Source organism: Stegostoma tigrinum, chromosome 1, assembly GCF_030684315.1.
Source record: "Stegostoma tigrinum isolate sSteTig4 chromosome 1, sSteTig4.hap1, whole genome shotgun sequence".
Lineage (NCBI taxonomy): Eukaryota > Metazoa > Chordata > Chondrichthyes > Orectolobiformes > Stegostomatidae > Stegostoma > Stegostoma tigrinum.
The window spans coordinates 114,682,596-114,710,384 of record NC_081354.1 but is presented as its reverse complement, the minus strand read 5'-3'; the positions used below and the strand labels follow the sequence as shown (position 1 = coordinate 114,710,384).

General features: G+C 41.2%; 1 protein-coding gene across 4 annotated transcripts in view; it reads left to right on the top strand.

The window, feature by feature from the left end:
- The window catches only part of mtus1b (microtubule associated tumor suppressor 1b), a 168,713-nt gene extending 158,542 nt beyond the window's left edge, over positions 1-10,171 (top strand). For all 4 annotated transcript variants that reach the window (XM_048531381.2, XM_048531374.2, XM_048531357.2 and 1 more), the window contains exons 13-15: positions 3,133-3,252; positions 3,944-4,041; positions 6,934-10,171. In XM_048531381.2, coding sequence (XP_048387338.2) covers positions 3,133-3,252; positions 3,944-4,041; positions 6,934-7,150 — 435 coding nt within the window. In that variant the 3' untranslated portion in view covers positions 7,151-10,171. The remainder of the gene's footprint in view (positions 1-3,132; positions 3,253-3,943; positions 4,042-6,933) is intronic.
- The last annotated feature ends 17,618 nt before the right edge of the window (positions 10,172-27,789 follow it).

The window sequence follows — 27,789 nt, the reverse complement described above, 5'->3', positions numbered from 1 at the left end:
CACAAACAACCATCGCTGTGCAGAATAGCATTGCTTCATCAGAAGCTCCAATGATGATGTAACTCAGCACGGTGACAAAAACATCTGAACAAAAACCAGCCAGCTTGGTAAACAAGTCAACTTCCTCCACAACCCGAGCACGGATCTTTGTCAAAACTTCAAGCCATCTTCTATTTCTTAAGATTCTGCTAAGGTTTTAGACTGCCTCACTGAATTGATGATCTCCCATCTCGGCCACCTTTTTCTGTTTGTCTGGTCTATTAAGCTAATATCTATGACTTGCCCCATGTTCTTCATCTCTAACATTTTCAGTCCTTGGAGATTTTTTTTAGGTAAAGTAGGACCCAGATTGAACTAACTAGTTGGCAATGTGACAAAATTAAATCAGTGACCAGGGAACTGTGTTTATTATAGATAGAAGCTAGAGGACAGGCCACCCAAGCAGGAATGGACAGGCCACCCAAGCAGGAATGGACAGGCCACCCAAGCAGGAATGGACAGGCCACCCAAGCAGGAATGGACAGGCCACCCCATTAGGAAAACACTGCCATTTACGAAAATCAGTGATTTCACTGTAGCTTTAATTCCTTTCCTGCCCCTACAAATAACCCTTAACTCGACTCAAATTGAATATCTCAGGCAACTTTGAATGTATTTAGCCTCCCTTCCTCTCTGGAAACATATTTAAAGACTTTTAATTCTCAAAATTCATTCTGGACTCTACACGAAATGAGAGATCACTTACTTTTAAACTCTGCCATCTAGTTCTACAAGGAGAAACGTCCTCCCCTCATTCACCCAGTTGAGTTCAGCATTCCTGATGATAGTTATTTTTTTATTTCGTACAGTCCTCCCAGATCCATGTGTTGTAGTGACTCCCTGAACTGGAAGCCAGTGCTACAATCTGCATCATGTTGAACACAGTGTGCAGACCCTCTGAGAGGCTGTGCACACAGGCAGCCTAGAGAGGACATTGGTCAGCTCTCCTCAGGATTATAGGCTTGTAAAAGAGTACTCCTCATTACTGTGACGTTCAAGTATCGGCTCAACCAGTTGAACTAAAGCACTATAACTATACTTGTAGAAAGATGTCCTTACTTGTACTCCATCCTCCTGCAAATTACATTTGTCTTTCAAACTAGTTGCCATTTATGATACAGAGATAATGGGAACTGCAGATGCTGGAGAATCCGAGATAACAAAGTGTGGAGTTAGATGAACACAGCAGGCCAAGCAGCATCTTAGGAGCACAAAAGCTGACGTTTCGGGCCAAGACCCTTCTTCAGAGAGCCATTTATGATGCAATCATTTTTGATTCATGAATGATAACACCTTGGTCCTTCTAAATATCATAGTATTCATTTTATTTGGCCTGTGAATGAGGACAACTTTGTTTTCCCACATTCATACACCTATCTGCTAAATTTTTGCTTACTTGCTTGGCCTATTTATATCCCTTTGTGTCCTCTTCAATACTTCCTTTTCTGCCTAACTTTTTATTACTTCCTTCATCCAACTCATTAATGTATTTGAAATAATTGATGTTGTAGAATTGATCATTGTAGATTAGATTTGATTTAGTTTGTCTTCCTGGAAGTCAATTTATCTCATCCTACTTTCTATTTTTCTGATTTAGCCTCCCCACCCACTTTCACTACCACCACACCATAAGCTCAGTGAAAGTCAATACTGTAGATACCTAAAAACGAAAATAAAATAACCTGCTGTGGGTGTGTGGGTGGGGTGGCTGTTTGTGAGCCAGTGGATACAGTCTCAGAATTAAAGGCAAGCCATTTAGGACTGCTGGGGAAATTACCAATCTGGCCACATCTGAGACTTGTATTTCACCTAACTGATACTGCCACACCTACTGAATTTCTCCAGCACTTCGCTTTGGGCATTCTTGTCATACTTTCCTTGAGAAACTTTATCAAATGCTTTTTGGAAATCAGAATACAATACATCTGTTAACCCTTTATCCATTCTGCTTGTTACATTCTTGCACAACATTCGAATTTATTCAATGAGACTTGTATTCAACATTATCATTTTGAATCCGACTGAGCATGTGTAGAGTGATTCACATTTCCAGTTGAGGTAGTAGAAAGATGTAGCTGGATGCCAACAAACTGGATGTTTTCAAAATAACATCAGTTTAGTTTTTAATTTCACCTTTTATTTTAGACCACGACTTTGAATTAATCTTTGGCCATTCCTCTGTTTGACTTTGGGATCAAATCTTTATGATGCCCTTGTGTAGCATCTTGGGACATTGTGTTAAAGGCTGTATACAATTAGATGTTGCATCTCATCTGCCAGCAATAATGTAGAGAAACAACTTGGGTGTATTTCAAACACATTTTACAAAATACTATTTCTATCTTCGTTTTGATAACTAAATTTAATAAAAGGCAACTTCACTTTATCCATCTAGTTATTTTCAAAAGCTAAATACCTTGTACATTATACTTGTCTTCAGATGTGGTAAAACAGAATTCTGATGACACAAGTGAGAACAAACCTTCTACTGCTAAAAGTTTACAGATTAAAATTGAGGGCGATCCAAGAGACATTGAGTGTTTTAGATTGTGCATAGCAAAGTGCATGGCAGATGGAGTCCACTGTGATTTTAAGTGTGAAGTTTCCACTTTGAGTTGGAGGAATGGGGGTGAAGTGGAATGTTCCTTGAATGGAGGGAGAGTGAAAAGAGTTCATGTCCAAAGGTAATACAGTGGATGCAGATTTCCTCGTGTGGTGGTAGGTTTGGGGGTGGAGTCATCTGTTTCTGAACCAGCAGGTACAGTCTTGATAAAAGGCAAACTGTTTAGGACTGAGAGGAAGAGGAACTTCAATCAGGGCTTGTGCAGCTTTGGAATTCTGTAACCCAGAGAGCTGTGCAAGCTTGGTCATTAAGTGCAAAATGCACAGAATTTCAGTTACTAATGACTAGGAATAGCATGGAAATATAGCATTGATATAGATGACCAACCATATCTACAGGACGAGACTAGGTTCAAAAGATTTAGTGGCTTAGTCCTATTCCTGTAGTACCAACACTTCAAGCTAGTAGAAGCAATATTGACTTAAATTACCATGCCATTGAAAGCCACAATGTATTTTCTTCTTTAATAGAAAATAGACCCCCTGAGTCTATATCTGCAGCAAGAACTGGACAGCTTAAAGGCGGTACTGGAAATAAAAAACGAGAAGATACACAATCAAGAGAAAAAGCTGATGCAGATGGAAAAGCTGGTATGTAAATTTCAAGGGAATTGAGTCCAGCATAGAATTGACCCATCCTCTGAGCTCTGATTCTTCCATTAGAATGGTTAATGACTCATTGATCGTAATAACTTGTCTTTTGAGCTGGATATCTAATGAAAGTTATCGGTAGTAAGACAAACTGTTCCTGTTTGATTTTTATTCTCAAAGCAAAAGCCAAAACCAAGATGTGGACAAGCCCAGCATTTGTTGCTCATCTGTAGTTAGCTTAGAACTTAGTGGCTTGCTAGAACACTACACTAGCAATTACATTACTGTGGATGTGAAGTCATGGGTAAACCAAATTTTCTTTGTTTAATGACATTCATGATGCAGATGGGTTTTTTAAGCAATTGCCACTAGTTACATAATTTCTGTTCAGATAGCTTTTGGAATTTAGTGAAATTTGAATTTCATAACTTGTCGTGGTGGGATCAGAACCCGTGACCCAGAACATTAGCCTGGGGCAGTTGATTACTAGTCCTCTGACATTACCGTTATACCGCAGCCTCCTGTTAATGATCTGATGTCAATTTCTGTCACGTTATACGTCATGACTAATTGTAGGCATTCAAATCTGGAATGGTTACAGTAATGATTAGAGATGGGCATGAGGAGGGACAAAAGTTAGGAGGAAGAAAAGAGTTGTTACTTTAAATTAAAGTAAATCTTTCTCTCAAAGGTAGAGAAACATACAGTGCTAGACGAGAAGCTTAAAATTGTGATGCAAGAAAATGAAGACTTAAAAGCTCGAATGGACAAACACATAGCTGTGTCTCGGTGAGTGAACAAAATATTGATCAGTCTGTTAACCAAATCACTGATCAGTCCTTTTTTTTTTATCTATTTGCACACTGCACCAAACTTCCAGTTCAGTCAGAATTGGATGTTAAAAATGCAAAATCTAACATTAATGATCAGCAGTTATTTGAATTTGCCACTGCCTGCAATGAATGCTGCAAGCTGGCGAGAATAATTCTAGATAGATGGATGATAAAGCAGCAGTAATGAGGAATCTTCATTCATCATGATGACTCAAAGGAGATCAAAGAATTTAAGTTCTTAAGTGAAACATGTGAAAGACGTGAATACATAGAGATTCGATAGTGAGTATTGTAAAACTTTGCCACGTGATTGGAAAATGATAAATGGTTATTCATTTGGGTAATGTGACGAAATGGTAGGCCAAAGTTTAGTCAATGGACTGATTCTCTCAAATTGGATTTTAACCATTTTGTAAGTGTGCTTTTGAGGAAATGTCATCACCAGTTTGCATTATGCCATCTATATGTCACCCTGTTGAAAATAATCTCAACAAATGCATCCTGTGTTCTTCAAGTAGAAAGCATGGTAAACAGATTCTGCTGTATGGCTTCATCTGATATTCTAATCTATAAAATTGTATTTTCCCACATGACACTTCAACTGCTAAATTTTCACCCAGTCCATTTTGTAGCCCTTGTTCCTAATTCTTTACTCCCTCATTCTACATTGTAAACACATTTAAATACAAAATATTTGGCTCTTCGTACAAGTCACTGACGTTGTAAAAGTTGCAACCCCATTACTTATGCCTGCAGAATTCCCTTGGTTACAGTTTGCCAACTTGAAAATGACCCATTTATCTAAGTTCTTTGCTGTTAGCCAATCCTTGATGTGTAATACATTAGCTTCTCAGTGCAATGAGCCATTTGTGAAATGCAGTAAAGTAACAGAACATAGGACTGCTGGTGACATCAAGCAGGACCCACACAAAAATGATTTCACTAATGCTTAGTTTGGATTATGCCAGGGCCACTCAGCTCCTGACCTCATTGCAGCCTTGATTCAAACATGGAAAAAACAGCTGAATTGCAGAAATGTGATGAGAATGACAGCCTTTGAGATCAGATCCCTTAGATGAAGTGTGGAATTGGAGAGCTCTAACAGTGTCAGTGGGAATTTGAGGGTGGTACCCATTCCAGTTGGAATCATACCTGGCATACACAGAAGTGTGTATTAAAGCTGAGATGACTCATCTCCAGCAATCGCAATGTTTAGCACCATTTGCAAAGCCTAAGATACTGAAGCAGTCAATGCCCAGACTTGGGCTGAAAAGTAACAGGTAACATTCATACCACCCAAATGTCAAAATATGACCAGTCTCCAACAAGAAACAAGCTAACCCTGACCCATGACATTTGATGGCATTACCATCACTCTTTCCCTCACTATCCAACATCTGAGTGTTACCATTGATCAGAAAATGAACCAGACTTGCTGTATGAATAAACTAGGTGCAAGAGCAGGTCAGAGGCTTGGAATGCTGTGGCAAGCAACTCACCTGACTCCCTAAAGCCTGTCCACCATCTACAAAATACATGGGGTGTGATGTTTTGAAGTTAGCTCTAACACACTCGAAGCTTAACACCATTCAGAACAAAGCTGCCGGCTTGATTGGCACCACATCCACAGGATCCATTTCCTTCTCCAGCAATGCTAGGCAGTGTTATGAGCCATCTACAACATCATAGAAATTCAAAAAAAACTGTTTGTACATTGCTGTTCCTTCAGTGTCATTGGGACAAAATCCTGAAACTTCCTAACAGCATTCTGAAGTACTTGGATTGCATCAGTTCCAGAAAGGCAGCTCACCACCTTGAGGGTAATTTGTGATAGGCAGCAAATGCTGGCTTAAATAGCAGCAGCTATGTCCCATGTGATTAGTTACAAAATAAATTTGTAATGCTGAACTGCAGTTCAAGTGCAGTGGGTGGATTTAGGCCATCTTTACAAGAGGCTTTAAGACTGTTCTATGCTCTTCAGCTACTGTCTGTGTTATACACAGATCTCAGCTTTTCTGTAAGTTTTAAAAATAATCTTAAAATTCTCTCAACACTCTGATCTCTGAAAGGTAATTGAGTGCATTGGTCGTGAAAGTATCTTTTTAGTTATCTTATTGGTTGCGTCAAAAGGTCTGTTTCCCTTCTCTATCATCCCTGACTCCCTGTTATGAAGGTTTTCCTAAAGTGACATTCTGCACTACACATAGTCAGAGATGGACAGCATGGAAACATCCCCTTGGCCCAATTTGTCTATGTTGACCCAGTGCCCTAAATAAATCACGTTCCATTTTGGTTCATATCCCTCTGAACCCTTTTTCCTTCATATGCCCATTCAGCTGCCTTTTTAAATGTTATAATTCTACAGCGTCCTCCAGTTCCTCTGGCAGCTCATTCCATATGTGCACTACTCTTTGCGTGGAAAATGTTACCACTTAGGTCCCTTTTTTTAAATTTTCCCCTCCTTGCCTTTAAACCTATGCCCTCTAGTTTTGGACTCCCCTACCCTGCGGAAAAATACCCTGTCTATTTTAACCTATCCATGCCCCTCCATGATTTTATAAAACACTATAAGGCTACGTCTCTGTCTGTGTCGAAAATAGTCCGAGCCTTTTCAGCCTCTCCGTATAGCTCCAAACCTGGCTACATCCTTGTCAATCTTTTCTGAACCCTTTCACAAATGTGGTGTGTGTGTATATATAGTAAATTCTTCTAATTTCTCACGTCAATGTGTATACAACGCAGGTACACTGACAAATGGGGTGATAAATTAGTTCTTCCTGTTTTATGCTTTAATCTCGCTGATCAGAAGTTTTTAAGTCAAAATGCATTCTAATTTCTTTCCTTGCAGGCAACTCTCGACTGAACAGGTCGTTTTACAAGAATCGTTGCAGAAAGAATCCAAAGTCAACAAGCGTTTATCTATGGAAAATGAAGAACTTCTGTGGAAGCTACATAATGGTGATGTTCTTGGTCCTAAGAAGTTGTCACCGACATCCCCTCTATCCTTCCAGCCTTCCAAAACTCCAGCGTCATCCTCATCTAACCCTACGCTATCACCAAGGTGACATTTCCAAATGCGTGCCACTCAAAATGACTTTGTTTGAGGTTGCTGGCTATTATGACAAACAAGGGCTACTGGATGTTGACCATGACGTACAAACTGTTGTCCTATTATATGGGTTCGGAATAGGAAAAACCATTTCTTCCCTTTCTAGGTGTTTGTAATTGTATATGAGACTGTACATAGAATATGTTGCACAACAGCACTTAATTTACACAGCAAGAATCTTGCTTTTGCCTTTTTGCCTATTACAAGTAAACTCAGGGCATGTAGATTTTATTTGACAAATTTGTGTTTTCCTCATTGATTCGTGAAAAGGATTTGTATTTAGTGAACTGTGTGTTTAAAGTTGAATTGAAGTATCGGGTTTGCCTTCGCTATTAGCAAGCAAGTTGCTGCTAGAATTCTTCCCAAGAAAATAGAATGTGGATTACTCGTGTTGCTGTCTGAAGTTGCACAGCATATGGCATAAACTAAGTAGGCCAAGTCTACATAAAGATTCTCACCTCTGTGGAATTTGTTTAATGTGTCAGAGGATGCCTGTGCAGAATTTTGTCCTTGATTAGTGTTAGATTTATGCAGGTGCCTGTACCTGTATCTATAAATTTTGATCTGTTGAAAACTGCTTTGAGAAAGATGCAGCACCATGGAGTTAACTGTTTTAAATATTTTATTTTAAGAACCTGCAATATGCTGTCAATCCAAGCACTTGAGTAGTATTGAAGTATTGCATTTGACTAGTAGCAAGTGGAGCACTGTATCCTGAGGCCACAGAGGTAGCTAATATTTGCTTGTGCTGTTTGGAGAAATTTTGGAATTTTTTTGGCGTAATGAGGGAATCTGCTTGACTACAAGAAAGTAAATATTCAATTTTTGAAGTGTTGAGATGGTTCCTCCATTGCTTTTGAATATTTTTCTACATAAATATGCTGGTTATGAAAAAGTTTACAGCTCAAACATTCATTTCGTCACAAGTTCTTGGCTTCAGTTACAGTTTAAGTTAAGTATAAACTTGGCATTTTTGTAATGTGAAAATATGTTGAATCATGATTGCTCTGAAAACCATTACAGTGAAATTTTAGAGCATGTTTGTGTCATTACTACATTGCTCACATTGCAAAACACACGCATCTTGGTGGCCATATTTTGTCCCTGAATTTCACACCCTTGTAATATTCTCTTGAGAAAGGGAAGCAAGTCAAGTAACTTGTCAAGTTCTGATAATGGTTGAACTGATTTCTACAGCAGTCTGGGTGACATGTATTTATTGTCGTTTCTTTCTTCCCATTCACCAGTATTCCTAGTGACACATTAAACCAAGAGCTGCATGCAGATCCTAGAGGCCTAAGCAATTTTGCCCCAACCGAGGCAATGTTATCTTACTTGCACTTGATTTGTTTAATATCTGTTGGACCTGGAGTTTAATAACAAGCTATATCCTGTTGTTCTGATGGATTAGTCTTAGGATTTGTTTGCAACAGCAATTTGACTTGAGCAATTTTAGTGAACGTAGATTGTGATCCTGGCAGCTCAGTAGTGTGTGAATGTGGATCACAGAAGCTCGTACACCTTTTTCATTTGTCTATTGTGACTCCAGCAAAGAAAAAGTGTGCAAACCTGTCCTCCTTCACCTTTTTTTACTAAAATAATTTTGACCCTAGAACTTAATTTGGTGTTTACTCTTGAAGTTTTTCAATTATGGTGAGTTCCAAACCAGTCCAGCTGAAGCCAGTTCAAATTGTATCAAAGCTTAATTTGATTTCCAGTCCATCTTTGCTCGAATATTAAATTTGTGAATCGACCCCCTTTTGTACAGTCATGTTGCTACTGTTGACGTACAAGTTTTCTTATCCTTGCAAATTGAATCTTGCTCACATTTTGTTATCAACTATGTTGTGACGCACTGTTCACGCTTTCAAAATAGCAATGGGTTCCTAAAAGAAAAAGCAAAAGGATATTGCAAATGTTCATGTAAGCTATCAAATTTGGCATTCATGACAAAATGCTGCAGTTTCTCAGGATATCCTTGGTAAAAATGAGTTGTTTTTTTAAAATAAGATGGCTTTAAATTAACTTTTTTTGAGTGCTGGATTCGATGGAAGAAACTATTAACTTTGTTAAATTCTGCATTGAAAATTTTATTTCATCTATAAACAGGCAGAAGAGTTGTGAACTATATCAGGCACTTGGATTTAGTCATGGTTTGGAAGTTTAGTTTCTATGCAATTTTACACCTTTGGCCAATGGAAATGCTGATGTGAAACTTGCAATACTGAAATCACCTTTTTAAATGAAAACGTTTCCTGTACACTCATTTGGTTCTGCAAGACCATAACCCAGTCTTACTTTAAGAAACTTATTGTTGAAACTGTCAAATCTGATTTGGTCAAATTATGCAGGTATCTGTTAGTTTATCCTGGGCTCATCCAGTTTAAACTCGAGATTTGTATTTGCACTTTCACTGAGCTGCAAACAAAGTATGAGGTTTCATCTAGGTTTTGCTACAAGTTCACAAGCCAGTCATCCTGAGCAGCTCATTTTACAGTTACTTCAGTGCGGAATATTTGTAAAGAGATTTTCTGCATGTTGGAGTCTCAATTACCTTGTTTAATTGAGGTTCCAATTTTTGAATGTGCACTGCATTATTTGACTAAATTAGCAGCACGTTTCTGAATGGCTTGTTCTTGTTATAGTCATGATTGTTATACCGTTCTAGGTATTTGCAATATTTTAACAACGAGATCACCCATAGATCACTTCTAACTTTTGTAGTTAATACCCAAATTATATAAAACCTCTACCCTTGAAATTAAAATGAGTTTGTTATATTATAGGAAGACATTTTGATAAAACTAATGCAATTAGATGAAAGAAATTTATTCACGTATATCTTTAGAAGCCTATAGCAAAACAATTTGTCAAGTCAATTGAAACATTGTGCAACACAGCTTGTAAACTTTTTCAGTTACTATTGTGTGCTTTGTTAGTAATCATTCTTTTAGATTTACTGCATTATCAATGTATTTATCACATTGCTTCCTTGTTGAATAAAGTAATTGTTTTTGTCCATCAAACATTGTGCTTGGATTTCTTAAAGTAAAAGCTGTCTCTGTTCCTCTTACTTGCTGTCACTGATTTTTTTTGGTTGCTTTTAAAAGACTTCCAGGATATATTTTTTGTATCTTGAAATTCTAGTGAGCTGCACGCACTTATAAGCAAATGTCAGACTACTTTTTTTCCCCCCCTCAAAACATGTGGAATACAGGCATTAAATCTAAGCAGGACTATTTTTAGCCTTTTACATTTTACATTTTAGTCCAATCATCTGTAGTGAATTTTTCACTTTTTTAAAGAAAGGAACAATAATGGTTTAGGCAACCCTGCTGGAACACAGTAATAAAGGTGAGATTACTAGAAGCTTAAAAACAAATCTACCAAAATCAAATGAAAATATTATTTTCACCAGACCGTGTGGGATCCACCAGTCCCCAGAGGCTCTGTTATGCTGCTGGATTCCACATGCCACCTTTCCACAGGCATATATGGATGTAACTGCGGAAGAGGAGGAGGTGTGCAGTAAGTCACTGAACTGCAACCCCTCCACATCCTGATATGTGGATCTGCGGACCCAGAAGTAGGTCAGTGAGAGAATTTAACTGAAATACAATCAGAAGTTTTATATGTGTGCCCTTTTAAGGAACCAAATAGCTTTTGTTTGCAGCCTTAGTTTCCTTCAGCCACAAAACTACATGTGGCCTGGCATCCAGTGAACCTGTTCAAAGCTGTACAGCATGGTACGAATGTATGCAATACCCTCCACCCCAGATCCCCAAGGGAACGAGAGAACACCAATAGAAGGCCCTCCACTGGTGGTTTCCATCACTGAAGGGTAGAACACATCTGGGTGGCAGACAGAAGTGAGCAAGTGGAGAGTATATACGATCAGTCCTTGCAGGATTGATGCTACACCAGGGTGGTGCCCAACTTGTTTTGAAAACAAGACCTGTTTTAAGATTGGAAGAAAAATAGCTATCGATTTAATGGAGTTCTTCAGACATGTGACTTCATCTGGAGCAGGTGGGACATGAATCCAAACCTTCTGGCTCAGAGGCAGGGATACTACCATTGTGTCATAAGAACCCTGATTAATTGTCATTTTGGTTAAATTGAATCACTGATCAGGTAAAGAGTCAGCATCATGCAACTTCCCACTCTGCACACTGCACACTGCACACCACCACCAAAGGATAGCAGTGTGGACTAAGTTTTTTTTTTAAATAGACCAATGCACCACCCCCTGCCCCGCCCCGCCCCGGGCAACTTTTAGAAATCAATTGTTTTTCCAATTGGAAGCAGTCCAGAAGGAAGGTGATGCCACAGGCAGATTAACTTTTGAAGAAAGCATAAGTTGCTTTCCCCACAAGTGAGAAATGAGTTTGAGTTTGGATTCTACTTCATTCGTAACACAAGTACGGTATTGGTTGCTCATTTCTGTACAAGCATTTATTACCCAAACCTAAAGACTTAAACTGCACAACTGTGGTGTGGCTATGTCAACAGTTAGGAAATCCCAGGATTTTGACACATCAACTTTGGACCTATGACAACATATTTCTAGGTAGTGTGAGGCTCTGAGAGGGAATTAAAGGTGCTATTTGTGCCATGTGCATGTTCTGGGTGATAGGTGAGCAGTCTGGAGGGTGATGCCAAACAGGTCACATTGCATCTTGCAGGTAGAATGCATGATAAGCATGGTACAACAATAGTGGGTTCCAATCAAGAGGCTGTGCACTGTGCAGGAGAAAACACATTCTTGAGAGGTAATATTGCATTCATCCGGCCAAACTGGAAGAACAATTCCTCGTTTTCCGCTTGGGGACCATGCAGCCCTCCAGACTTGATATCAAGTTCCATAATTTTAGAGCCTGAACTGTCCCATGCCTGAGCTCCCAACCCCCTACACCAGGTCTTGTTATCACATAGTCTGCCATTATACACTATTGTTGTCCACTAATAGCTAATCACTGTCCTAGCCAGATTTGTTATCCACTCCTTTGTCTATCCAACTGCTTTTCTTTCTGTTTGGGTTCTGCCCCACCTATCATTTACTCCTTACACCCTTTCTTCCCCTTATCTCGCCCTACTTTCTGCAGATAAACTGACATTTTCCTGGCTGCAGTCAGTTCTGAGGAAGGGTCACTGGACCTGAAGCGTTAACTCTGGTTTCTTTTCATAGATGCTGCCAGACCTGCTGAGCTTTTCCAGCAACTTCTGTTTTTTGATCTGGTAGTATAGCTTTGGCTGTACTTCTCTTCCTGTGGCTCTGAATGAAGTTGCGTCACCCCTCAAACTTAAATGTGTATTCCGTGCCTTCCTTGGTGTGAACGGATGTTTTGGGGGTGTAAAGAATTAAGATTACGTAAAGAAGGATGAATTATGACAGTTTTCTGGCTATGAAACACACCCTTTGATTATCCTCTTGCAGTCGTCAGAGACTGACTCCACATAAGGAAATTGCAGACCTTCTGATTTTGTGTATACACCTTTTCTGTTCTGATGTTATGTTGATAGGTTGTATTTGCATGGCGATGATTCCCTCGTGCATTGAAAATCCTGCTGGGCCAAAAAAACTGAACCTCCAAGTCAAAACCAAAAATGTTAGAGAAACTTGGTGAGTCTTGCATTAGTTGGGAGTGAAACAGTAACATTTCAAGTGTGATTTGAACCCAGAACTGAGAGCCTCCAAGTTTTACTGCCTCTGATTTCAAATTTGCCCTTATGTTTGTATTTTGGAAGCTCTTGCGAATAGAGCTTTGGTGATCTGAATGATGCCGTTGCCAGCTGCAGATTGAAAGATCCGACAAATATCAGCTAGTGCCCAGAAGCCCCAGAGGTAAGTAATTAAGGTCTGTGCTCAACATAACAGTCCCAGTAATGGAGGCCACTACTTCCTGGCTGTGATTTTTCTTCCAAGGGGTCTGTGGTGATCTGGTATGGGAGCCTGAGCCTTCAGAGACTGTGTAAAGAAGTTAAGCCTTCATCCTATAGACCGTGTGTCTGGGTATTTATCTCCTTCGGGGTGCAGCTCTCTGTACAACCCCATTTCCCTGGAGCTGCGTGTCTCTGTGGATTAGGTAGCTGCAACAGATGCTTTCTTTACCGTAATAACTCCCTCAGAGTTCCAATAACTTGGGAATATGTAGCTGTTAACAAGAAACTCCAAGCGTAAAGTGAGACTACCATTGGTGGGATCCAGGCAATTACAGCAAGTAGCACCAAGATGCCAAAGTGTGGAACTGGATGAAGACAGCAGACCAAGCAGCGTCTTAGGACCACAAAAGCTGACATTTTGGGCCTATATCCTTCATCAGAAAAGGGGGATAGGGAGAGGATTCTGAAATAAATAGGGAGAGGGGGAGGTGGACTGAAGATGGATAGAGGAGAAGATAGGTGGAGAGGAGAGAATGGGTGGGGAGGTAGGGAGGGGATAGGTCAGTCTGGGGAGACCGGACAGGTCAAGGAGGCAGGAAGAGGTTTGTAGATAGGAAATGGAATGCGGTGGGAGGTGGGAGGGAGGGGACAGGGAGGCAGGGTTGAGCTGGGCTGGTTTTGGGATGCAGGGGGGGGAGGGGAGATTTTGAAGTTTGTGAAATCCACATTGATACCATGGGGCTACAGGGTTCCCCAGCAAAATGAGTTGCTATTCCTGCAACCTACAGGTGGCATCATTTTGGCACTGCAGGAGGCCAGGATGGACATGTCTAAGGAATGTGAGGGGGAGTTGAAATGGTCAGTGACTGGGAGGTGCAGTTGTTTATTGCGAACCAAGCGTAGGTGTTCTGCGAAGTAGTCCCCAAGCCTCCATTTGGTTTCCCCAATGTAGGGGAAGCCTCACCGTGTACAGCGGATGCAGTATACCACATTGGTGGATGTGCAGGTGAACATCTGCTTGATGTGGAAAGTCATCTTGGGGCCTGGGATTGGGGTGAGGGAGCAGGTGTGGGGGCAGGTGTAGCACTTCCTGCGGTTGCAGGGGAAAGTACTGGGTGTGGTGGGGTTGGAGGGGAGTGTGGAACAAACATGGGAGTCGTGGAGAAAGTGGTCTTTCCAGAAGGCAGACAAGGGTGGGGATGGAAAAATGTCTTTAGTGGTGGGGTCAGATTGTAGATGGCGGAAGTGTCGAAGGATGATGCGTTGTATCCGTGGTTGGTGGGGTGGTATGTGAGGACTAGGGGAATTCTCTTTTGGCAGTTATTGCGGGGGTGGGGGCGGGGTGTGAGGGATGAGGACCAGCCCAGCTTGTCCCTGCCTCCCCCTCACTTATCCCCTCCTCTCACCTCCTAGCTGCACCTCCATTTCCTACCTACTAACCTCATCCTGCCTCCTTGACCTGTCCGTCCTCCCCGGACTGACCATCCCCTCCCTACCTCCCCACCTATTCTCCCCTCCTCCACCTATCTTCTCCTCTATTCATCTTTGGTCCGCCTCTCCCTATTTATTTCAGAATCCTTTCCCCGTGCCCCTTTTTCTGATGAAGGGCCTAGGCCTGAAATGTCAGCTTGGCCTGCTGTGTTCATCCAGACCCACACTTTGTTATCTTGGATTCTCCAGCATCTGCAGTTCCCATTATCTCTGAGCAGCAAGATGCTGTCCCTAATAAATTCAGTGAAATTAGGCAGAAAGAACTGCTGTTACTGGTCCTCACTGCAGTTGACCAAAGGCTTGCCCATTTCACCCTTCTGATATTGATCATAGTAGGTCAGTTTCACTGAAGTTTCCACACTCCAGTTGCAAACATGAAATGAATGCTTTTCGTACTGTTGTTTTAAAAAGACTCATGGCCTTTTCAATTATCACAGTTAACTTACCCCACTTCACCTTGTGATTTCAAATAAACCTGTTGGACTATAATCTGGTGTCATGTGACTTCGTCCACCCCAATCCAACACTAGCACTTCCACACCAAATTTTCCCCCAGACCGAGTGGTTCTGAGCTTCACTCTCTGAAAACTCTTCCTGCGCTTCACCCTTCCTCACCAGAGAAAACTAAGAAGTTGAGATCACATTATCCCAATCCAATATCCTTTACCAGGCATTTTTTTTTGTAATTCATTCACAGGATGAGGGCGTCACTGGCTAGGCAGCATTTATTGCCCAGCCCTAATAGCAGAGTCAACTACATTGCTGTGGGTCTGGAGTCACATGTAGGCCAGACCAGGGAAGGATGGCAGTTTCCTTCCCTAAAGGACATTAGTGAACCAGATGGGTTTTTCCTGACAATCGACAATGGATTCATGGTCATCACTAGATTCTTAATTCCAGGTATTTAATTGAATTCAAATTCCACCATCTGCCATGACAGGATTCAAACCCAGGCCCACAGAACATTATCTGGGTTTCTGGATTAACAGTCTAGCAATCATACTACTAGGCCATCACCTACCCAACAGCTGTCAGTCTTTAGTTTTCACCAAGCCTAGAAAATTTGTGCTTATTGCCCTCTATGGGATTAATTGGTTTGCTTTTGTCTGGAATGCTTTACCTCGTGGGCATGAGCTGTCCCTGAAACTTCATCAATTACCAATCATGTTAATAACATTGTGTATATTGTGGGCAAATTTAATGCCTATACTCAGGTGTGGAAGCAAGTTCTGAGAAGGATACGAGGAGCCTGCAAAGAAAATGAATGGGTTAGAGACTTGGGAAATGTGGCATTATCTACTTTAACTGGAACGTCAGAAAAGTAAAATGTGAAACTGAGGTTGCAGAACACTTGTATGATAGGGATAACACAATGTGAAGCTGGCTGAACACAGCAGGCCAAGCAGCATCAGAGGAGCCAGAAAGCTTGACATTTCGGGTCGGGGCCCTCCTGCCGGAAGGAGAAGGGGATTCTGAAATAAATAGGGAGGCAGATAGAAGATGGATAAAGGAGAAGATAGGGTGAGAGGAGACAGGCAGGTCAAAGAGGGTTAGAGCTAGTGAAGGTGAATGAAGAGGGTATAGGTCAGTCCAGGGAGGACGGACAGGTCGGGGAGTGGGATGAGGTTAGTGGGTAGGGGTGGGGCAGGGCCTTGAGCTGGGAGGAATGGATAGGGAGGCGGGGACTAGCTGGGCTGGTTTTGTCATATGGTCAGGGGAGGGGAGATTTTGAACCTTGTGAAGTCCACATTGATACCCTTGGGTTGCAGGGTTCCCAAGCAAAATACAAGATGTTGTTCCTGCATCTTTTGGGTGGTGTCATCGTGGCAATGCAAGAGGCCCAGGATGGACATGTCGTCCGAGGAGTTTGGGGGTGGTGGGGAATGAATTGAACTTGAAACAAGTGAGTATGTGGTTACAGCAGATATTTTGTAATACTGTACAAGTTGGATGTTGATTGTAATTGAAAGGATATAAAAGTAGGGAAATATTTGGCTACAACTGTATGTGGCATTGAAACATTCTTGGAATGTTGTTTTGGTGTCTCTCGCTTTTTACTTAAGGAAGTAAATTCTTAAAGAATTTATCATGGATGATTAGCCCTGATCATTTTAGAATGCCAGAGCAGGCTCGATTGGCCGAATGGCCTACTCCTGCACCTTTGAAACTCACGAAGTTGCATAAAACATCACTGTTTATCAGGCACTTCATGTTCAATTGATGTTCTCGTTGTATAGTCATCATTCTAACACTCTCAAATCATTTTATTATTTTTAGACCTTATGCAATAGAATCATTTTTCAGACTCGATGGTTGATAATTCTCCAGTAGTCAACTTTATGGGCTTGTTCAGCTTCTTTCAAGTTAAACACTTGCATGCAAAATGATTCAACTTCTTGCAGCTTGATCACTGCTTTCCCCACACTGTGCACGGTTTCCCTTTTGTTTGATATTCTCCACAAATATAGCCTGTCCTTTGATATTCTTTTTGCTGGCTTTTCAACAATTTTTTTTGCCTTTCCCAAAAGTTGTAATGTGGCTCAGATTAACATAAAGCTTTGTCTGAACTCTGGTTAGCATGTTCAAACTGAGTATTGAGAATCTGAGCTCCTACAGATATCACAAGTTTGTTCAAAACTTTCCTTCTCCTGTGCCAGGGATGCACTCTTGTGGCAGAATCTCTTATGCCTGAGTCAATCCTCTAACGAAATCAGGTGCATTGTCTAAAATTTCAGGATCAAGTTGAAGATATTAATGCAGTCACACACTGCTCAGTAATCTCCCTCTCCACTTCATCTTTGAACATATACCTGTGTGAAGTAATCGTCAGCTATGAAAATCTTTCCCATCTGACTTATCTGCACTTCTGAGCTCTATGTTGCAATATACTTTGTAACACGCCTTTCATAGCACTGATTGCAGGGTTGCAACTCATGCATGCTCGGGTTCTTTTAAGTTAATCCCTTTGCTATTTCAAAGCTTGGTCCATGGCAATGAAAAAATATTTAATTCCATCTCCATTATCCTTTAAACCATAAGAACCAGGAGTAAGAGTGGACTATTGAGCCCTCAAATCTACTCAGCCTCAATTCCACTTTTCTTTCAACCCATTACTAGTTTAAAAATCTGTCTTGCTCTTCCTTTAATTTTACATAATGTCCTGGTATCCACCACCCTCCTAGGTAGTGAATTCCATCGTGTTATGACACTTCGACAGAAATCATCCCTCCTCATCTCTGTTCTAAATCTGCTATTCCTGATCTGAGAATTGTGACTGCTCATTCTAAATTGCCCAACATGAGAAACATCATTCTACATCTGCTTTGTCAGACCTCTTGAGCATCATGTATATCTCAAGTAGATTTCCTTTCTGTCCCCTAAACTCCAGAAAGTTTAGGCCTAAATTGCTTAACCTCTCTTTATCTCTGGAATCAATCTAGTGAACCTTCTTTGAACTGCCTCCACTGTAACTACAGATTCTTAAAGTAAAGGGGCCAAAATTATACGCAACACTTGTGTGTGGTCTAACTAATGTCTTGCAGTTGCAGCGACACCTCCCTACTTTTATGTCCTATGCCTTTTCGCAAAGAATGCCACAATTCCAACTGCCTCCCTTATTATCTGCTATACCTGCATACTAGCTTTCTGTGATTCATGCACAAGGACACCCAGATCTCTTTGTACTTAAGCTACATTTACACAAGTTGTTTTTCTATGCCACTGACCAAAATGGATAATGGCACCCTTTTCCACATTCAACTTTATCTGCCAAATTTTGATCCATTCAGCTATCCATAGCCACTTGTAGTTTTTTTTATTTCTTCATTGCAAACTACTTTCCCACCTATTTTCATGTTATCTGCATATTTGGCAACATTACATTCTGCCCCTGTATCCAAGCCATTACTATAGATTGAAAATAGTTGAGGCCTGACACCCAAAATTGTGGTGCCCCGTCTTTCGGCCTGACTCTATCCAAGTTAGTAAATTACCTCTCACCTTGTGATTTTATCTTGTCCATTAACTTTTTGTGTGTCACCGTATAAAAGGATTTCCTGAAATCCAGATAACATTAACAGGATCTCTGTTATCCCAAGAGAATCATGGAATCCCACCCTTTGGCCCATCCCAAACTTCCAAAGAGCATCTCACCCAGAACTGCCCCCTTACCCTATTCTTGTAACCTTGCATTTTCCCCAATGGCCAATCCACCTAACCTACACTTCTTTGGGAATAAACCTATGCAGGCATGTGGAAGAATGTGCAGACTCTACAGTTGCTCTGGGCTGGAATTGAACTTGGGGCCCTGAATCTGTGTGGCAGCAGTGCTAACCATTGTGCTGCAAGAGAACCCCAGCAATTTAGTCAACCATGATTTACCCTTCATAGAACTCTTCTGACCACAATGGGTTGTGTTTTGACTTTACAAATGTCCAGTTTTTACTTCTTTAATGATAGATTCCATCAATTTCCCAATGACACATTAAATTAACTAATGTAAAGTTTCCTCCTCTCCACCTCCATCTCTTTTATTTCCATAGAACATAGAACATTACAGCACAGTACAGGCCCTTCGGCCCTCGATGTTGTGCCGACCTGTCATACCAATCTCAAGCCCATCTAACCTACGCTATTCCATGTACGTCCATATGCTTATCCAATGATGACTTAAATGTACTTAAAGTTGGCGAATCTACTACCGTTGCAGGCAAAGCGTTCCATTCCCTTACTACTCTCTGAGTAAAGAAACTACCTCTGACATCTGTCCTATATCTTTCACCCTCCAATTTAAAGCTATGGCCCCTTGTGCTCGCCGTCACCATCCTAGGAAAAAGGCTCTCCCAATCCACCCTATCTAACCCTCTGATTATTTTATATGTTTCAATTAAGTCAGCTCTCAACCTTCTTCTCTCTAATGAAAACAGCCTCAAGTCCCTCAGCCTTTCCTCATAAGACCTACCTTCCTTCCATACCAGGCCGCATCCTAGTAAATCTCCTCTGCACCCTTTCCAAAGCTTCCACATCAATTCTTATAATGCGGTGACCAGAACTGCACACAATACTCCAAGTGTGGCAAGTTTTGTACAGCTTCACCATAACCTCTTGGTTCCGGAACTCGATCCCTCTATTAATAAAAGCTAAAACCCTGTATTGCCTTCTTAACAGCCCTGTCAACCTGGGTGGCAACTTTCAAGGATCTGTGTACATGGACACCGAGATCTCTCTGCTCATCTACACTAATAAGAATCTTACCATTAGCCCAGTACTTTGCCTTCCGGTTACTCCTACCAAAGTGCATCACCTCACACTTGTCTGCATTAAACTCCATTTGCCAGCTCTGCAGCTTATCTATGTCTCTCTGCAACCTACAGCATCCTTTGTCACTATCCACAACTCCACCGACCTTATTGTCGTCTGCAAATTTACTAACCCATCCTTCTACACCCTCATCCAGGTCATTTATAAAAATGACAAACAGCAGTGGACCCAACGCCGACCCTTGCGGTACACCACTAGTAACTGGTCTCCAGGATGAACATTTCCCATCAACTACCACCCTCTGTCTTCTTTCAGCAAGCCAACTTCCGATCCAAACTACTATATCTCCCGCAATCCCATTCTTCCGCATTTTGTACAATAGCCTGCTGTGGGGAACCTTATCGAACACCTTGCTGAAATCCATATACACCACATCAACCAGTTTACTCTCATCTACCTGTTTGGTCACCTTCTCAAAGAACTCAATAAGGTTTGTGAGGCATGACCTTCCCTTCACAAAACCGTGCTGACTATCCCTAATCAATTTATTATTTTCTAGATGATTATAAATCCTATCCCTTATAACCTTTTCCAGCACTTTACCAACAACTGAGGTAAGGTTCACTGGTCTATAATTACCAGGGTTGTCTCTACTCCCCTTCTTGAACAGGGGAACCACATTTACTATCCTCCAGTCATCTGGCACTATTCCTGTAGACAATGACGAGTTAAAGATCAATGCCAAAGGCTCGGCAATCTCCTCCCTGGCTTCCCAGAGGATCCTAGGATAAATGCTATCTGGCCTAGGGGACTTATCTATCTTCACCCTCTGTAGGATTTCTAATATCTCTTCCTTGTGAACCTCAATCCCACCTAGTCTAGTAGCCTGTATCTCAGTATTCTTCTCGACAACATTGTCATTTTCTAGAGTGAATACTGTTGAAAAATATTCATTTAGCGCTTCCCCTATCTCCTCTGACTCCACACACAACTTACCACTACTATCCTTGATAGGCCCTAATCTTACTTTCGTCATTCTTTTATTCCTTAAATACCTATAGAAAGCCTTAGGGTTTACCCTGATCCTATCCACCAACTTCTCATGTCTCCTCCTGGCTCTTCTGAGCTCTCTCTTTAGGTCTTTACTGGCTCTTCTGAGCTCTCTCTTCCATTGCAGTCAGGAATTAGAAAAAAAAGTCCAGTAATTTTGACTCACCCAGTCATTCAAAGTTGTTTCATACTTTATTTCGTGGTAGCTGGCGCTGTCTCAGCCCTAAAAATCCATAGCTTTCTGCAGCACAGCTCTGACCATGTGTTTCAAGTGATGTGTTAAACAGCTCCAACAGTCAGTGCTGGTACCTATAAACTGACTTAAAAGTCAAATAAGTGGCAATGCAACCAGTTCACAACTGCATCTTTACCAACTCCCTCGTATGTGCTCTTGTGTCATTCTCTCTCTCTCTCTCTCTCTCTCTCTCTCTCTCGCATATACACACACACACACACACACACATATATATTTTGGGGGTGAATTTGAATTTCCAGATACATTCAATTTTGTTCAAAAATCATTAAATTTATAAACTGTCAATGTGGCATTTTATGAATTCCTACTTTAGAAACAAAACAAGTCTGATTCTAAACACGACCTCACACTTAATGTGCATTGGCTGATTAAAATAGCAACACCTTTTCTTACACTGATAAACCCCTCTCACTAAAACCTGAAGAAGGAGTTAGACTCTGAAAGCTTGTGTTTTCAAGTAAACGAGTTAGGCTATAACTTGGTGTTGTGCGGTTTCTGACCTTTACCAACAAGGGGGCGAGGCAGTCCTGGAGCCATATTGAGAAAGCAGTGGGAACAGATGCAAGTTGTCAGTGGCAAAATCTAGCTCAGAGGGCTGAGCATTGCCATAAAAATCTAACCTCTGCGCATGGAAAGTCAGTCGTTTTTACAGAATAACAACTAACTATGATCAAACATAAATGTTCCCCACACCCCCTTCACTTATCAAAGGGCTTTATCAAGTGTGTTAAATACACAATATGTATAGCTTTACAGAAAATTCTCAAAATAGTCAGCAATCCTGTTTGCATTTGTTGGGTGGGGAGCAGTATAGAGAGAGAGAGAACATTTTAACACTTTCATTTCTAAACACTTCCTGATCCAAAGAAGAGTCACACTGGACTCAGCATTCACTTTCTCTCTTCAGATACTCTAAGACCTGCTGAGGCTCCCCAGCTCTTTATCATTTTATCACTTTATCACTAGACTATCAATCCAGAGACCCAGATAACATTCTGGGAACCTGGGGTGAAATCCCACCAAGGCAGATGGTGGAATTTGAATTCAATAAACTATCTGGAATTATGAATCTAATGATAACCATGAACGCCTTGTTAGATTTTTATGGCAATAAAGCTCTTTATCACTTCCATTTGCTGACTGCTGAATTTTGATCAGGAATGGAAGAATTAAAGTTGTAACAAGCTTTAAACAACTGCAGAGGCAGAAAAACAGGGAAGAGAAGGTAACAAAAGGGCAGGTTAGGTTAAATCAGAAAAGAACCAAAGTGCAAGGCAAAAAGTAAATAGAAATGCAACAAGAAAATAAACAGAGCATGAATCTAGGAGATGGTTTAAATGGGAAATCAATCCTCAACAGCTGCAGCTCAATAACAAAAAAAAACCACAATATACAGACAAATGGGGTGATGGTTGGCTAGAAGGTTGTAAAAAGCCGACTGCAGGGTGAGCTGCTGTCCTCCAACTTGCTGTGCTTCAATTTTAAATTATTCATGAACGAGATGAAAGTGTCGCTGGCTGGGCAGCATTTATTGTCCATCCCTAATTGCCCAGAGGGCAGTTAAGAGTCAATGACATTGCTGTTGGCTTGGAGTCACATGTAGGCCAGGCCAGGTAAGGATGGTAGATTCCTTCCCTAAAGGACATTAGTGAACCAGATGGGACTTTTTCTCCCCTGACAACCAACAAGGCGTTCATGGTTATCATTAGATTCATAATTCCAGATAGTTTATTGAATTCAAATTCCACCATCTGCCTTGGTGGGATTTCACCCCAGGTTCCCAGAATGTTATCTGGGTCTCTGGATTAATAGTCTAGTGATAATACCTCCCCAATTGCAGCAGTACCGTATGGGGCAGAGAATTAAAGTAAAAAGCAACTAAAAACTTAGATTCATGTTTGCACGCTGATGGGAAGTGTTGGAGATCAATCATGATATATAAAGAGAGGTCGGATCTTAGGACTACATTCACTGAAGTTTAGAAGAACGAAGTTCGGAGGGATTTCATAGGAACTTAAAAGCCCCCAACAGGATTAGGCAGAATTATGAGGTGATAACAAGGTGATAACGGGGAGAGTGCAGGGAAGTGGAGTTGAAATGCCGATCAGCCATGATTTAAATGGCGGAGTGGACTTGATGGGCCGAATGGCCTTACTTCCTCTCCTATGTCTTATGGTCTTAAGGTGTAGAGCTGGATGAACACAGCAGGCCAGGCAGCATCAAAGGAGCAGGAAAGCTGACATTTCGGGCCTTGATCCTTCTTCAGAAATGGGGTCCAGACCCAAAATGTAAGCCTTCCTGCTCCTCTGATGCTGCTTGGCCTGCTGTGTTCATCCAGCTCTACACCTTGTTATCTCAGATTCTCCAGCATCGGCAGTTCCTACTATCGCTGAGTGAGAATTATGAGGATGTTCTCAATAACTGGGTTGCCAGAACCAAGGTCAAAGACTAACGATACCGTGGCAGGCTACTTAGGACTGAGATGAGGAGGAAGTTCTTCACCCAGAAAGGGGTGGGTCTGTGGCATTCTCTGCCACAGGCATTGATTAAGGCCACTATATTGAATGTTCTCAAGAAGAAAGCTAGATATAATTTTTAGGGCTAAAGGGATCAGAGGACATGGAGACAAAGCCAAACAGGGTCCTGAGTTGGATGTAGACCAGGCTTAGGAAATCCACTCCAAGTTTCCCTCCTGCCTGAAGAATACCATTAACCATGACTCTCTGTTTCCTGTTCCTCAGCCAGTTTTGTATCCAAATCACTGTTGACTCCTTTACTCCATGAGCTAAAGCTTTTCTCACAAAGTCATTGTATGGCACTGAAGCAATGCCATTTGGAATTCCATTCGTCAGAACTCAGTATGATAGATTTCCTTAAACTCTTCTTCAGGAGGAATTTAATTCCTCTGTTTTGAGGATTTAATTTAATTTTTCTCAACACTCTGAACAACACTAAAGATGCAGAAGATCTTTTTGAACATGATCTTGGAGCCCTCTGCTATACAGAGAAATGAGTCAAGAAAGTGAGTTTGCTTAGTAACCTGGGACACTGCTGTTAAGCGAGATAACAAAGTGTGGAGCTGGATGAACACAGCAGGCCAAGCAGCATCTTAGGAGCACAAAAGCTGACGTTTTGGGACTAGACCCTTCATCAGTTTTCATCATTTTTTCTGATGAAGGGTCTTGGCCCGGAACGTCTGATTTTGTGCTCCTAAGATGCTGCTTGGCCTGCTGTGTTCATCCAGCTCCACACTGCGTTATCTCGGATTCTCCAGCATCTGCAGTTCCCATTGTCTTTGATCACACTGCTGTTAAGCGCTTTGCTGCCATAGGGATCTATAGACATTAGGAAATGAAACAGTAAGTATCTTTGCACATTTGTTTCATTAATTACTGCAATAATATATAGATTGGAATTTTATATCTGTCTCTGATTTAGATTGATGTACCTTAGGAGGAGATGGCCTTCAAAAAGACAATGAGACGTGGGATTCAGGGTGAGCTTGCCAATTATCTTAGCGGCGGGAGACAGAGTGGTGGAGGAGGTCTCTTTCTCTGACTAGAGACCCGTTACCAGTGGTGTTCCACAAGGATTGGTGCTTTTGTTTGTCATTTATGTAAATGATTTGGTTGAGAATATAGAAGGCATGGCTAGTAAGTTTACAATGACACCAATATTGGTAGTTTAGTGGACAATGAAGAAGGTTATCTCGGATTACGAAGACATCCTGATCAATTGGGTCAATGGGCTGAGGAGCGGGATATGGACTTTAATTTGATAAGTGCGTGATATTGCATTTTGATAAGACAAACAAAGGCAGGACTTATACAATTAAAAGTAGGACCTTGGGTAGTTCTGTAGAATGGAAAGATCTGGCGGTTCAGGCAAACAGTTTTTTTGAAGTGTGCATCACATGTAGACACGGTGATTATGAAAGCGTTCAGAACGCTTGCCTTCATTACTTTGACCTTTTGCATACAGGAATTGGGATGTTATGTTCGGGTTGTACAGGGCATTGGTGAGGCCTCTTCTGGAGTACTGTGTACAGTTCTGATCACCCTGCTACAGGACAGCTGTTATTAAGCTGGAGAAGGCTCAGAAAATATTTGCCAGGAATGGAAAATTTAAGTTATCAGGAGAGGCTGAATAGGCTGGGACTTTTTTCACTGGAGTATGGAGGGTGACATTATAAATGGCTTTAAAATCATGAGGGCTGTAGATAAAGTGATTTTTCCCTGTGGTAGAGGAATTCAAGACTAGGGGCCGTTTTTTTTTACGGTGAGAGGAGAAAGATTTAAATCTATAAGGCATAAATCAGGATTGTATTGAAATAGTCTAAACTTGCCATGATGGGTACAGCTGCAACAACACTCAACAAGCTCACATTCCAAGCCAAACCTTGATTCGCTTTCATCCATCAGTTGAAATATTTTCACTGTATGTACCATGACTGCAGTTGATCTGTAGCACCTCCCAAACACACACCCTTTGCAACCTAGAAGGCAAGGGAGAACCAGAAGTTTTCTTCAGCGTCATATACCTTCATCATCACTGGGTTAAATACATGGAATTGATGAGCTGAAATCACTGTGGGGAGTATTTTCATGACAGGAACTGCAGTAGGTACTGACCACCACAATCCTCAAGGGCAACCAGGGTGAGGCAATAAATTCTGTACGTTTCTAGCAACATTCACTGTACAAAATAAAGCATTTTTGAAAAATCTTCAACCGTCATTAAAAATTGTCAAGCATAAAATTTACACTACTGCTTCAAAATTTCCAATGGTAATTCATAGCTTAATTATAAAACTTAAAGTGATTTTTCACAAAGCCCATTGCAACCAATGGCTTGGTTGGCCATCATCTCACCAATCGACTTCAGAGCCATTCACTAGGCTTATGAGAGATTTTAAAAATTTTACGATATATGTGTGCTCATTTATCATGAAGTATAGAGATGCTCAAATCATAAATTTCATCGATTGTCTGACATTAAAATTTTACTTTATAAAGCAATATTGTCCCAATATTCAACTGCTTAAGATGCAAATGTTTGTGTTATAGTGTTTCCGTGTTATTCTCAAACCGTTGCTACCAGCAGATCACAATTGTTTGTGTGAGTAGTCAAAAATTTGTTGACGATGGCATTACTGTGTCCATGCAAATGGTCATAAAACTAGCACACATTGCAACACATTGGTCAGTGCTGCTTTTTCAGTTGGAGGAGGGGAGAGTTGTAATTTGTATTCTGATCTTTTCCCAGTTTTATCAATGGCTATTTCAGAGAGGCTCTCACTTTCCAACAAATAATGCCATTGTATTACGAGCATTATTCTCTCATTCTCTAGTTTCCTGCAGCTTTAATGATGATCAAGTGATGTTACTGTTCTAGAAATTCCATGCCATGAACTTTGTGCATTTTCTGTCAGAAACATGAGCATGACTTTTGGAAGTGGTTAGCTCTTTGCCATGACACACGTTTGCCACATGGGGGCAGATGAGCCTACAAAAGAATATGAATACAAAAAATAAAGATGTTGCATCACATATATACAACTATATTTCTCTCCAATATATGGACTATTATAACGCCAGATTTGGTCACCCAGCAGAAAGCTACCATTTTCACTCCTTGGTCTGTGTTGAGCTTATTGATTCCGGCAGCCTCATCCTGGGAATTAAATGTCTTCACAATTTTACTATTTCAGCTCCAAATCCCAGTCTTCTGGTTTCGGCTGGAAAGTTTATGTGCATGCACCTTGGAGGATCACACTGGCTAATGATCCCCACCACAACGGTTGGACAATCTGCCTGCCACAATCTGCCTGGATGTCGTATTGGAAATCCATGAGAGAGGGCAGGACTGTCAGTATCCAGAAGTTTTCAATAAACTCCAACATCCACACGGACTCAACAACAACAACAATCCGAATTTATACGGCGCCTTTCTACTAGAAAATATCCAAAGGCCCTTAAAGCTTATTCATTGCAATTGCAGATCTACAAATTCGCACTTTCAATTTTGGTGACATGTTGTCTCAGTGGGTAGCACTGCTGCCTCACAGCACCAGGGACCCGGGTTCAATTCCCACCCCTGGGTGACACTCTGTGTGGAGTTTGCACATCCTCCCGTGTCTGCATGGGTTTCCTCCAGGTAATCCGGTTTCCTCCCACAGTCCAAAGATGTGCAGGTTAGATGGACTAGCCATGCTAAATTACCTGATAAATACTAACTAAAAACTGGAAGAACTACGGAAGCTGTAAATCAGAAACAAAAGCAGAAGTTGCAGGAAAAGCTCAGCAGCTCTGGCAGCATCAGTGAAGAGAAATCAGAGTTAATGTTTTGGGTCCCTTCTGAGGAAAGGTCACCAGACCCAAAATGTTAACTCTGATTTCTCTTCACAGATGCTGCCACACCTGGTCAGCTTTTCCAGGAACTTATGTTTTTTTCTCTAAATTATCCCACAGTGTCCAGAAATGTGCAAGTGAGGTGGGCTAGCCGTGGTTAATGCGGCATTAACGGAATAGGGTGGGGTCAGGGTGGGATTTTCTTCAGGGGCTTCAGCACATGGTGGGCTGAATGGCCTCTTTCTGCCCTCTAGGGATTCTGTGCAATTTGTAGCATTCCTAATTTCCTGATTGTTACGATTAATG